Below are 13,968 nucleotides of genomic sequence, written 5' to 3' on the forward strand. Positions count from 1 at the left end.
CTGTAGGCAGCTTATGGTCCCAGACTGCACAAGGCTGCCAGAAAGGCCAGGAGAGGCTGGGCAGTGGACACAGACATGCTATACACAGAAACAATGCATTCCACTTTTTCCCTGCTTCTTGGCAAGTCATCCCTGCCTCCTGCCATGGCCCCCAAAGAGCATCCATCCCTCTCTCCAGATCAGAGATGACAGGTTACCCGTGTCTCTCATCCTGCCCTCCCCTCCTACCTTTTTCTTGGGTTTTACCCCTTCATATACTTGTCTTCTTTGCTTAGCCACGAGGCTGTGTCCCCTTCTTTGCCTTTATCTACAACCCTAAAACTGCTTCAACCAAGAGGCAGCTCTGTGAACTCTTTCCTTCAAAAACACCAAAGGCATCTTCATCTAGGGAATGAATTCTTAGTCCCCAGGCTGTCTCCACACCTGGAGTTATTTCCAGGCACCAAGCAAAGTTCTACACACACACACACACACACACACACACACACACACACACACACACACCCCTCTGTAACTTTTCCAATTACCTTCCAAGTGCAGGTGCTATAATTACCTCTGTTTTACTGATGACACAATTAGACTCTGGTGAAGCAGCACCTAAGGACAGATAAATGGCAAACCTCGATTCAAACACAGGCCTGTGTGATCTCTGTTCTAATATTGTTCTCCTCAGAGTAACTGTGGTGTAAGGGACATGGACAAATTCTTCCCCTTTTGGTTTCCTCCTCTGTAAAAGAAGTTAGGAGCTAGGATGTTTTCCAGGACTTCTTAGACACCTGGCCATTGTGCAGTTCTGAACCTATTTGTGAAATCCAGAGCACAGCACCACCTCACTTGCATCTTCCATTCTCCTTCAACATTCTTTTGTCTTAGGTTCCTTGTGAACCACCCGTCCAGGCCTATGTCCATAGCTGGGAGACTATACTGTACATCCTGACAGCTTCCTTGCCCATTAAAGCTCCATTGCACAGCTGCCTTCTACAGACCCAGCAGTTGGTAAGAAGACAACTGTGTTTGTGCCTCACTCCTTATCAGGTTGTGTAATGTGAAGATGGACTTGGTAAGGAAGCTTCTATGGCCCCTTCTCCATACAAGTACTGGAAATCCAGCACTTCCACTTGTGTAATAAGCAGCCCCACTTTTAAATGGATGAATCTAAAACAAATCATGGTAAGTGAGGTAAGCCAAGATCAGAGAGACAGACAGACAGACAGATAGTACATATTTTCTCTCATATGAAGAAGCTAGATCTAAAATACTGGGCCATAATAAATTAGATAAGACTCTAGGCATTCACACACAAGCAGTGAGTCTAAAGGAAGATATTCTCAGGGGAGGAACCCAATGGTGTAATGCCTCTGAGCATTTAAAATGCTATTTACTGAAATTAATTTCAAGAGCTAGAAATACTGGGGACTTGGAGTTTGGGGTTTTTTGTTGTTGTTGCTTTTTTGTTGTTGTTTTTTTCTATCTTGTGGGAGGGCAAGGGGGCACAGAAGTAGAGGGAGGGAAGATGAAACAATGCAGGCATGGTATTCAGTAAACACTTCGTGGAAAATGAACTATGCAACTTATGGGCAGGGACAGGAGGAAGAAACTGGAGGAAAGCAAAGGAAAAGATGACCTTGCCCAAAAAAGAAATGTACTTATTATCTGACTTATGAAATGCTAACCCTTTGTGTAACAGCTTAATGATAGCAATAAAGTTATATTAAGAAAAAAAAAAAGCCGAGTGTTGGTGGCTCATGACAATAATCCTAGCTACTCAGGATGCTGAGATCTGAAGATTGCCATTAAAAGCTCCTAACCATTTTTACTTTATTTTTTCAATAACATTTTGTACTTTCTGCCTAGTACAGGCCTAAGAGTCTTCCTACTTCCCCTCCCATAGCTGGAATTACAACTGGGGTGGATTACAAATATTCAGAAGTAAACCATCATGCCTGGCTTATTTGTTGAGATGGGGAACTAAATTACTCTTTGCCCTGGCTGGCCTTAAACTATGATCCTCAGCAGAGACCTCCTGAGTAGCTGAGATTATAGAACTTCGTCATCACACCCTGCTGAACATAGGAATTTTAACCACTATGGTAGCCAAGGGAGGAGCTGTTATAGAGAAGAATGTCCAAGAACTTGAGGGCTCTTTAAATCTCACCTTATAAATATCTGCCCATCCTCCTTTCTTATAAACAGAGAAGACATGCCCAAAGGGAAAAATAGTGTCAGTGACAGTTCTCAGGAATATAAATGGTCTAGTTCAAACAAGAAGTTATCTGTTGTTCTATGTTATTTACATCTCCTAGCCAGATGGCCCCTTGAAGACAGGAAATCAATTGTAGAGATATACTTGGTTATGTTAATTTTTTAATTCTCTCTTTTTCAACAGAAAGCAGTTGCTCATTTTTATTATGTTAGGCTTCCTGGTGGAGCCTTTGCTACCAGTCCCACCTACCCATAGCCTTGCTACAGCAGGGGCCCTGATCAGCCACCCTATGTCTAGTGGGACCCCATAGAAACACCCCCACTTTATACATCACAGTGGAGTGAACCAAGATAGGCACCTTGGTCTAACAGGGCTCAACTCATTATTTAGCCATTGATGTGTAATTTGGTCAAGTAGAAGGAAGCATCCTTCTAGATCTCTCAGGACAAGAAATACTGAAAGAAAACAGGGCTTTTTGCTCAGGAATTGATCCTAAAAAAAATGTTTAGAAGAGGAATGAGCATCAGAGTGAGGCACCTGTAAGAAATTATGAATCAACCATCTTATGAGTCAAAAGAAGCAGTGAAATGAAGATATAATTATGTGTAATTATTTTTAACCCAAAAATTCCACTTCTGGAGATTTATCTTACATATACACATATATCATAAATTGTAAGCATACAAGCCCACTTCTTGGAGTATCATTTGTAAGTACAAAATATTAAGCAACCCAAACGTCCAACGGTGAGATAAAATTCTAATAAATTTATATAATGAGATGTAAGTTGTTGGGGGTGGGGAGGGACAGGAACACTGCTAGGAACTGGTGGTTTCTATTTGTAATCCTAGTACTTGAGAGGTTGAGATTGGGAGAACCAGAGTTCAAAGCCAGCTTAGGCAGGAGAGATCCATTTGCTAGACACCCTCCTCAAGCCTGGTAAGGTGGTGCACATCTATTATCCTTGCTGTGACACAAAGCCTACCTTGGGGAATCACGCCAATGGCAGGAAACAAAGTCCTCTCTTACTAATAACTTGCACAACAAAAGGCTACAGGCCTGGTCCAGTGGTAGAACATCTGCCTAGCAATCATGAAGCCCTAAATTCAAACCCTGATACCACGAAAAAGGAGAGAAAATAAAACAATGAGGAAAGCTTTATTGATATGGAAAGATAGTTGAGCTACATTAGTGGCTCAACGAGAGAAGTAGAAGAATTATGGTATGTCAACTGAGTAAAAAGGAAACACAAGCACGGATTGCTTGTATACGCATTTGAAAGAAAGAAAGGAGGGAAGGAAGGAAGGAAAGAAAGAAGGAGATGGAAGAAAGGGAGAGAGGGGAAAACAAGTGCAAACACATGAGAAATTAACAAAATTGGGAACCACTAAGGGTTTGGAAAGTGAGTAAATAGAGAAGAGACAGGAGAGAGACTGTTAATAAAAACCGCTGTTATTTGAACCATGTCAATGTGTTACTTATTCAAAAATTAGATTAAAGCTTTTTAAACAAAAAGGGTGGGGATGGAGTACTGGAATGTGGTTAAGAAGCAGATAGACATTGGAACAGACGTACAGAGAGAACAGTGGAGCCTGCCCATGGTGGGTACTGGCAACTACTGACAGATTCCCATTAAGCAGAACTTGGCACTGCTTTAAATCCAGAATGCTCTTTGCTTTTTAGACATAGGCCCAGCCTCAGTTCTCTTTATATTTCTGCAGTTGCTTAGATTCTGTCTCTCAAGAAACAGGCACATACTGGAGTTAACTCCTGAGACTCTATTTTTTTTTCTGGGTTTTTGTTTGTTTGGGGGGGGGTGTGTTGGTCATAGGGCTTGAACTCTGGATCTGGACTCTATCCCTGAGCTCTTAAACTCAAGGCTATCACTCTATCATCTACCACTTGAGCCACAGCACCACTTCTGGTTTTCTGGTGGTTAATTGGAGGTAAGAGTCTCACGGACTTTAGTGCCTAGGCTGGATTTGAACCATAATCCTCAGATCTCAGCCTCCTGAGTAGCTAGGATTATAGGCAAGAGTCACCGGCTGGCGCCTGGCCTAGGAATCTATTTCTTAACCCAGACTATAAGAACCCTTGAGGAAATCAGCTTTCCTGTAGCTAGGTCAGAAGAATGAAGGGAGGTGGAATGCTGTGTTCAAGAAGAGCAGACGGCAAGGGTTTACCTAGCGCTGTCTGATCTCTCAGAGGAGGGAAGGGTTCATTACTAACTCAAAAATTAATTTTGAAATAAAAGTAAATACAAAAGAAAAAAGAGAGCAAGTGGGAGGAGGAGGAGGAGAGGAAAGGTAGGGGGAAGAGGAGGAAAAGAACAGAGAGATGAAGAGGAGGAAGAGGGGAGGGAAGAAAAGAAGAAGAAAAGGAAAGGGAAGAAATGAAGTAGAAGAGAGGAGGAGGAAAGAGAGAAGGGAGAGGAAGAAAAGGTAATCAAGCACCAGGCCAGTGGGCTTCTCAAACCGTGTGTGTGTGTGTGTGTGTGTGTGTGTGTGTGTGTGTGTGTGTGTGTGTGTGCCCATACTGGAATTCCAACCCAGAGCCTGAACTATCCTTTAGCTTTTTTACTCAAGGCCAGTACTCTACCACTTGAGCTTCAGCTCTACTTGTTTCTTAGCTGGTTAATTGGAGATAAGGGTCTCACAGACTTTCCTTCCCAGCTGGCTTCCAACCTCAATCTTCAGACCTCATCTTTCCGAGTTTGCTAGGATTATAGGCATGAGCCACTGGCACCTATCTCCTCATACCATTCTGGAGTTCTAGCCTATTACCATAATTGTAAGTTTCCTTAAGATTGGGCATCATTTCACTCAGAAACAAGATGTCTGAAGGAGAAAAATCCCACGGTAGAGCATGAGTAAGGAATCTGGCCGAAAGCAAGCCGATTGTTGGGCGTTTAGAGTATCAGGAAACATAGCAGTAGGCTTGCGTTTAATAAGGTTTCCGAGGCTGAGTAATGAAAGGTTAGCCTGCACAGACCTTTCTTCTGGTCATTCTGTGTCGGGTCAAGTGCAAAGCACATGAAGGATACTTCAAAGCAGCTTTGTGGAATTAATTCTCCCACTTCCAAATGTGAACTATGCACTTTTATAGTTGGGCTTCACATGCTTCAAATTCAGAAGTTAGGGTGAGAAGGAGACTTGACCATCTAGATGCTCTCTCCTCCTTCAAAGCCTCCCCACTTCTGGCCATTCCCTTGGTCCCAGCAGAGGTAGCAGAAAGATACTGATAGACACATACAGTACTTCACTGGCACTTTATTATACAGAAGAACCCAAATATGTACATCTTGACAATTCTTACATTTTACATAGCTGGTTATGGCATGGAGCTTGGAATTGGGTCACAGGAGGAACACAGTGTGGGGAATGATGGGAGAGGGAATTTGCTAAACCAGAGCAGAGGTAGTCAGAGGGGAGGGTACCAGAAAGGATCAGGTTTCTAGCTACCTCTTGTCATCCTCTCTTCTCAGGCCTTCTTGTCAGCTCTTCCTGCTTTCTCTCCCTTAGATCCTCAGATCTCAGCTTCCTGAGTAGGAAGGATTTCAGGCATGAGCCACCAGCACCCAGCCCCTACCTTATTCTTTAAGCCTTTATTCTTCCTGGAAGAGGGTTGGGACAGGTTAAGGGGAAGGCTGGACTAGAGACTTTGTTAATCTATACCCTTCTAATTTTAGCTCTGGGTGTTTTTGGTTTTTCTTTCAGTGTGTACAGAAATATTTAGCAAACTATGGTCCACCAAAAGAAGTTCTCCTCCATCAGCTGGTCTAAGAGGATACTCTGGTTGGCACCAGCTGCCAAGACACAGCACACAGAACCCAGGGCAGTGCATGCTGGCTCAGAGGTTCCCAGTATGTCCAATACCATAGCCCTCCTAAGACGGATTTTTTTTCCTGTGGACACCATTTTGGAAGATTCTGTCAACCAGAAAAAATAAGTTCATTCATGTACACTGAACAAAATGATTTTGTGATTAACCAAATACACAATGTAATCTACTGATCATAAAGGAGATAACCAAAGGAATAACATACCGATTTGCTAGGAATTCAGTCAAAGGCAAAACACAAAGAAACTTTACCACATGATCTTATTTTAGGTAAATGTACATTGACTAGAATTCTCGAATAAGTTTATGACAAACCCCTTCTCAACCTTTTCTCTACCCTCCCGCCTCTCCTTTGACCATGAGGTCCAGCCTCAACGGATGTCAGATCTTTAGACTTTGACAGCAATGCCACTTGATCACTTGCAGCCAAAGAGAACTGGCCTACATTTCATAGGAGAAGACACCTGTAGATAACAGTTCCTATAACGCCTAGACATCCACATGACCCTGCCACTCCATGTCCAGGCTGGTTCCCTAACTCCAAAGGGAACCATGATCTCATGGTAGGGAGTCAGTAGAGCTCTACAGTTAGAAGTCATGGCTTCCCAAATCATATCAATTTTGTCACCAATGGGGTTTCAGGGTATCTCAGAGAGCTTCTTTCACTGATGAGAGCCACCAAAGCAACTCACAGTAACACAGACTCAAAGTTAACATTGTCTTCAATTAAGAACTTGTGATCAGCCCTGGATAAATAGGAAGACCAGGAGTCCTCAAACAATTGATAAATCAATGGTCCATCACTGAGTAAGCTCCTTCTTTGCAGCTGACCCCCTGCTAAGACCCTACGGAATTTTAAGGTGAGCAGATTCAGCTTCAAAGCCTGTAAGAGTTCAGAAAATTCAACTAGCCGCAAGATTTAGAAAGGTATGGAGTTCCAGGCATGAACTTTGCCTCATCCTGCCCCTTCGCCCAGGTAATCTTTTTGACCTATGTCAGAATTTCCCCTGAGCACAGGAGACAGCAGGAAGCTAGTGGAGAAGCTACACTACAGGGACTGGCACTGTGAAACCAGAAAGGCTTTCTGGGGTTGTCTTAATGGCAGAGTCCCCAGGGTAGGACCTAGCTAAGGATCCCAAGGACTGAATCTCAAGATACCAAATTGGGTCCTCCCAACAGGACTGATGTTGAGGGTGCCCTGGAACAAGTCTCACCATTTCTGAATCTTGGATTCCCCTTTTGTATCTGCAAGACTCCCTTTCTATGACTTCATGGATGTCCAGCCTCCTCTCCTCATCCGGAGACTGGATGGGTATGTGTGAGATGGAGTAGGAGACATTTTGAAGCTCATCCACCACATGTGGGAAAGCATAAGGTAGTAAAATCAAGAAGAGAGACACAAAAGGGTCCACTGCCTGTTTGGGGGCATCCGTGAGTCCCAGATAACTCCAAAACTACCTAAAATGCAGTATATTTCTTTTTTTTTGACTGATGGGTCCCTGTCCTACAGAAAAGAAAGGTCTGGATTTAGGATCAGGTAGTGGCAAGAGATGGCCAGGGGGCTTTGGAAAGAGAAGCATATGAAAGCAACTCAGAGCCAGGGAGAGCCCACATCGGTACAGGCTTCCTCATATATAACTCGCCAGGACCCCAAATCCTTCCTGAGACAAGTTTCACTGGTGTTTGGGGCCAGGGTGGGGAGGGAATCTATATCCAGAAACACTTTTCTCCCTGTCCCACTGTGGGAGGACTGATGCTGAAACCATAGTGGTGGATTCCTCCCTCTTTGATGGGTGGGACAAGTGGAGCCGACAGTGAGGATGGACAGTCTATACTAGCCAATGGAATCACTAGTTACCTCTGACCATGGCCTCTTGTTGGACTCCTTAGAATCAGAGCTTTCAAGGAGTTCTGGAATCTTGTGATGTCACTGGACAGCACTGGGTAACACTGAGGGGAGTCCCCTGGGAAAAAGGTGCATTAAGTTCTGAGATTAAAAGTATTACATGAGGGCCAAATAAGCAAATGAAAGTTTGTTAAATAATTTGGATAACCTGCTTAAACTAAGTTCAGTCTATTTTTTTCTGCTGCAGATCCTTTATTCACTAACAGAAATGGGCAGAATGTGTAATGGCTTCCAAAACACATTTTAACTTTTCCATTGGTCAAGATGAACAGATAATACATATGTATGTATGTGCACACACGCATATATATACATATAAATAGAGGGAAAGAGAGAGAGAGAGTACTGGGGGTTTGAACTCAGGACCTAGGTACTGTCCCTAAGTTTTTTTCTCTGAAAGCTAGCACTCTGCCACTTGAGCCACAGCTCCACTTCTGACTTTTTGGTGGTTAATTGGAGATTCGAGTCTCATGACTTTCCTGCCTGGGCTGGCTTCAAACCATGATCTTTAATCCCCTGAGTAGCTTGGATTATAGGCATGAGTCACCAGCACCAGTTTACAGAACGTATTTTGTATCCCATTCATGAGTCACAAGAAAGATGCCCATATGTGGTGGTCTCCTTCCAGACCTTTCTCTGTAAAGTCTCATTGTCCTTTAAGCTCTGATCCCAGCTAGCCCTATGAGCCCCCATCTCACTCACTGTCTTTTACTTCCCATATTTCCCTTACGTAAATTCCATTGCTTTGGATTTGACAGAGGAGGTCAGCATAAAGGTGAAATGCACTGGTGTTGGCCATGGAGAGGAGAGAGCAAAGGAGCCAGGGCCTAGACCACCACGGCACTGAGCTCCAATTTAACCTATTTTACAAGCAGCCATCATTCTTAGACAGGGGAGAGAGGACAGGAAAGAGATGGGAGGAAAAGAACATGTCCTAGGAAGGGACATTTATAAGTGTGAGGCAAAGCCAGAGGGCCGGAAGCCCCCTCCCACAGAGGGGCACCCACCTGCTGATGTGGCTCCCTCTACCCTCAGCAGAAGTTCTCCACCCAGAGAGGGCTGTGGGTTCCCCATATGGCTTCCCTCTGGCTCTACCAAATGGCTTCCCTCCAGCCTGGGGGGCCCTGGCTGCTGATAGGAGATGAGGGTCACTGAGGGAAAACCATAGGTCTTCAGTTCAGGGGGCCGTCCAGTCTCCGAAGCTTCCAGAATAAGATCCACATCAGAGAAGGCCACGAGCGCTTGAGTGGAATCACAGGAGCTCTTCTCCAGCTCACTGGTAGCAGCAGCGTACGTCAGGGGCCTGGCAGCCCCAGAATGGGGACAGAGCCTCCGAAGGTCATCCCGGAAGTGGGGGTTGAAAAGCAGGTATAGCAGGGGGTTGAGGCAGGCCGGCAAGGGCAGTACCACGAGCAGGATAGACTTGATGACCTCTGGGGTGATAGGGAAGAGGCCCAGCATGGAGGCAAAACTGAGGAAGGCCACGGGACAGTAGAGGAGCCCATCTGCAAAGATGAGCCAGGCCACATGCCTCACCATGGCGCAGTCCCACACGGCCTCAAAGTCCCCACGTGGCAAGTCACAGTAGAGCTTGATGTAGGCACCAGCCACGACCAGGAAGCAGAAGGAGTTCGTCATCACCAGGGCCACAGCAAAACCCAGGGCGGATGGCTGGCCCTCAGGGGGTGCATAGGGCAGGCAGAGGGGAGAGGCTCCATATTCCCCGACTGACACCAGGGGCAGGGCAGCAGCCAGCCCAGCCAGTGCCAGGCAGACCAGGGCTCCCACTCGGATGCTGCCCAGCGAAGGGGCCTTCCCATAGGCCCGGACACAGGAGACAGAGACGCTGCACTGCACAGCAGCCAGGGTGAGCAGCAGCACTGAGGTCTCCGAGCCCAGGACGGCCAGGAAGCCCGTGGCCCTGCAGCCCAGCCCCATCTCCCAGCGGGCTCCATAATCAGCAAACTGGCCAAAGGTCAAAGCATCCACAGAGGCCAGCAGGCCACAGGAAATGCCAGTCAACGTATTGGCACCTGCAATGGCACCTACCACAAACTTGACTGGGGACAAGGGACCTGGCCCACCAGCAAACATAGTCAGCAATACCAGCCCATTACAGAGCACGGACAGAAGGACGATGGCCCACACAGCCAGGCGGATGCCCCAGCTCTCAAAGAGATACTCACAGGGCTTGAAGGGGCCTGTAAGAGAGAGGAACAGTCATAAACCTAGGGCCATGGGCTGCTGGGACCAGACTGGGAGGAGCAAGGATGGCCTCTGTGCTCAGAGACTCCCTCTGCCCCAGGGACCAAGGCTGCCCCGAGAAAACTTGTCCTAGGCTAGGTAGGCCTGACCTCCACCCCAGAGAACTCTCGGAGTTGGGGTGGAGGGTGTCTTGGGGAATCAGAATATGAATGGCCTTCCTTCCAAGGAGGAGTAATGAGTGATCTCTAACCTTTTCCCCAAAAGGAACGCAAATAGATGTGTACATTAAAGCAGCACAGAAGCACTAGTGTGGTGGGTCTTGGTCTCCAGTAGTATAGAAATAAAACAAGGAAATGATGAGCATAGCGGCCAAGAGTTTCTTCAATAAAGAGAAAAGAAAAGGCCACTCAGGACAGTGAACAGTGGCGCCTGGGCCCAGAAAACAGGGTGCCCCCACATGATCAGGGACCTGATGTTTGTATTGTCCCAGCCCACCTTCTCTCCTCCCTTTAGGCAATTTTTCAGATGTTTGCAACCCTGGGCAGTATCCTGTGATGGTGGCTTATAGGAGAGTTGGCCTGAGTTATGGCAGAACTCAAGACCCTCCCAATATGGTGGCCACTGGTGGAGGGGAGAGGGGAAGCTAGCCTGAACTGGTTGGCTGATGCTTTTTCAGCACCAACTCAGGCATTGAGGAAATGCTAAGTACACCTGTCCTTCTAATGGAACAAACTTTGGAAGGATGAAAGGACAGACTGGCCTAAGAGAGAGGAGAGAACATCAGAACTGGCCACAGATGGGGTAAAGGCAGTGCATGAATGACTGCCCAGACAGTAACCATAGTCTGGCAGGTTCTGCTGCTCAGTAGTCCACTGCAGATGGGACCCAATAGTATACTGCAGTGGCTCTCTTGCCCTGTGAGAGAGCTGTTATATCACATTTCGTATTCATTTGTCAGTGAATTGGTATTCGGGATTAAAGCAAGTAATCAAAATTCTAAGCCACTAAGCCAGGTGTGGTGGTACATGACTGTACTCCTAACACTTCGGAGGCTGCGACAGGGAAATTCAGACTTCAAGAGCAGTTTGGGCCACATAGAAATACCTTGTCTCAAAACAAGACAAAAATAGGAAGGAAGTTTAAAAAAAAGTGACTTCTGGATTTTCTGACTTCATCACACACTAGATAGGTAAGATTCTGGTTTTTTGTTTGTTTGATTTTGCTTGTCCTGGGGCTTGGACTCAAGGCCTGAGCACCACCCTTGGGCTTTCTCAAGGCTAGCGCTCTACCACTGGAGCCATAGCACCATTTCCAGCTTTTTTTTTTTTCTAGCTTTTTCCTACCTATGTGGTACTGAGGAATTGAACCTGGGTCTTTGTGCATGCTAGATAAGCACTCTTCCTACTAGGCCAAACTCCCGGCCCAATTCTGGTATTTTCTTATCTCTCTCTCCAAAGTCTGTTCTTAAATCACCTTGAACTTTGGACACATTATTTCTTCATTTCCTTTGGCTTCAGATCCTTATTTTTCAATGTATTGCTGGTAGCTTGGGAATTTGAGAAGCTTCTGTGGGACCTAGTTTTAAATTCTTTATTTTCTCATTTTGCAGTAATCAGCAGTAATCATGGAAAATTTAAAATGTGATATGGAAAAATTAAAACTGTTAATGTCCTCACCTCTCAGAAAGAACTTACTTTGGCATATTTCCGTCTGTTAAAAATACATATATACATATATGCCTAAACCAAGTTGGGATTTTCACACATATAGCTTTTTTTCTGTCTCTAATTAAATTTTATTATGTGCACTTTCCCTTACTCTTTAATTCCCAAAAACATATTTTGAATGTCTGTATAACAGTCCACCATATGATAAACTATAATTTATTTGGCCATTTAAATAAGCTATTTTAAAAGTAAGTTCAAGTTGGACCTTGTTTTTGAGACTTTTTCTTTGACATCATCCCAGTTGATTACTGGTTTTTCAAAGATGATGTTTCTGTAGTGTTAAGGAAGTAGGTGAGTTTCTAAGAAACACCACCTGCTTTCTCTAGGCTGGGTGAGTGTGCTAGTGCCAGCGGGCACTAGGGGGCGTGCTATTGTCACTGAGTGCTGATTGCTGTGGCTAGGCAAAGTAGGCCAGCGAACTAGGCTTGACGGAAGGGCCTGGGCTAAAGAAAGATTAAAAAGAAAAAAAAAAATGGGAGATGGAGGTGAGCTGAAATAGAAGCAGCAAACTGATCATCACACTTTCTTCATCCTGAATAATTAGTTCCTGTGTTGGCTTGAGTAAAAGGCTGCTATTTTCTAGCATGGCAGTTAACAGTTACACAAATGCAACAGATTTCTTTAAAGACTTCTTAGCACCCGTGGCTCATGTCTATAATCAAGCGAGTCAGGAGGCAGAAGTCTGAGCATCCAGGTTCAACGCCAACTGGGACAAAAGAAAAAGTCTGTGATATTCTTAGCTTCAATTAATCATCAAAAAGCGAATGGAGAAAGTGTAGCCCAAGTGTCAGCTCCAGCATTGATCAAAAAGGCCAAACAAGAGTATAAAGCCCTGAGTTCAAGCTCTAGTCCTAGGACTAAATAAATAAAAACAAACACATCTTAGGCTGATGGCATCAAGGAGAAAAATTAGACCCAGGGAGTACTCAAAAGCAGTACCCCTACTTCTAGCTGTGGAACCAAGGTATTCTTTCTTGTTTCTCTTCTCTATGAGAGCAGTTTTCCTCCTGGATGCGTATTCTCTATGATTTATAAACATTACTTGACTCCCACCAGCCCCTCATCACTCCCCTCAAAGTAGCTATACAAGGGACACAGGTCCAGTTTGTCCCCCAGAAAATTATAAAACGAGGCTACCTTCCCCACGCAGGTTGGACACAAGGCAAAATCACCGCCTGAAGCATGGCTGCCAATATGGTTGACCTGGTTACTCCTCCTGGGGTGTGATTCCCCTTTCCTGCCTCTTCCTGTGCTTCTCAGGTGCCCATCTTACCTGGCACAGGGCTGCACTGGACACTTGGGTGTGGCTTTGAGTCTTCCATCTCCAGCTGGAACTCATCCAGGTCCAAATCATCTGAAAGGGGCAAGAAGAAACTGACTTCAACCCTAGGTCCCACCTTGGTCCTCACTCTGGCCCCTTTCTGCAGCTGTATCCCTTACTAACTCTACTCAGCTTTGGCAGTCCAGCAGCTCTGAACATCTATTTCTACCCTTGGGGATAACTATTTGGGCAGCTCTCTATGTCCTGCATTGCCAGTTGTGTACAGCAAACATTTCACTAAGACTTGCTTCTTCTGCTGCTCAGCATTCTCTTTACCCTCTTCAGAGAGCTTTAGTCTCCAGGTGCTGCTTAGAGTCCAGGTGTAACTTGCCCTAATGATGGAAGCTAGCAATCCCCATTCTCCATTCCAGCCAGGTAACATTGCAATTTCATGGCTAGTGGCAAACGTTACACATGAAGAAGGATCTCACTGAGAAGCAGTGGGTGCAGAGATAAATGAGGGATGATGAGGGAGCAGAGGTCATTTGTGTGAGGAATAAAATTACTGTAGATATTCAGCTTAGAGAAGGCATGCGTGAATGGGGATATAATGGCTTTCAGGCATAAAGGAGTTAAACTCCACAAGGTAGAGCCAGCACCACAATGGATTGTAATTGCAGGGCACTGGTGGCTCATGCCTGTAATCCTATCTATTCAGGAGGCTGAGATCTGAAGACTGAGGTTTCAAGCCAGCCCAGGCTGGAAAATCTGTGAAGTTCTTCCCTTCAATTAATTACTCCAAAGAGTTCCAGCCTTAAACATAAAA

The 13,968-nt window shown here is 45.3% G+C and overlaps 1 protein-coding gene across 3 annotated transcripts in view; it reads right to left on the reverse strand.

The window, feature by feature from the left end:
• Nucleotides 1-5,466: 5,466 nt before the first annotated feature.
• Nucleotides 5,467-13,968, reverse strand: part of Lgr6 (leucine rich repeat containing G protein-coupled receptor 6) — a 115,607-nt gene continuing 107,105 nt past the window's right edge. For 2 of the 3 annotated variants that reach the window (XM_090341423.1, XM_090341424.1), the window contains 2 exons: nucleotides 13,155-13,235; nucleotides 5,467-10,150 (listed from right to left, as the gene is read on the reverse strand). In XM_090341423.1, coding sequence (XP_090197549.1) covers nucleotides 8,898-10,150; nucleotides 13,155-13,235 — 1,334 coding nt within the window. In that variant the 3' untranslated portion in view covers nucleotides 5,467-8,897. The remainder of the gene's footprint in view (nucleotides 10,151-13,154; nucleotides 13,236-13,968) is intronic. The other variant, XM_090341422.1, reaches the window with a different exon arrangement.

Source organism: Megascapheus bottae, chromosome 10, assembly GCF_031878675.1.
Source record: "Megascapheus bottae isolate mThoBot1 chromosome 10, mThoBot2.hap1, whole genome shotgun sequence".
Taxonomy (NCBI): domain Eukaryota; kingdom Metazoa; phylum Chordata; class Mammalia; order Rodentia; family Geomyidae; genus Megascapheus; species Megascapheus bottae.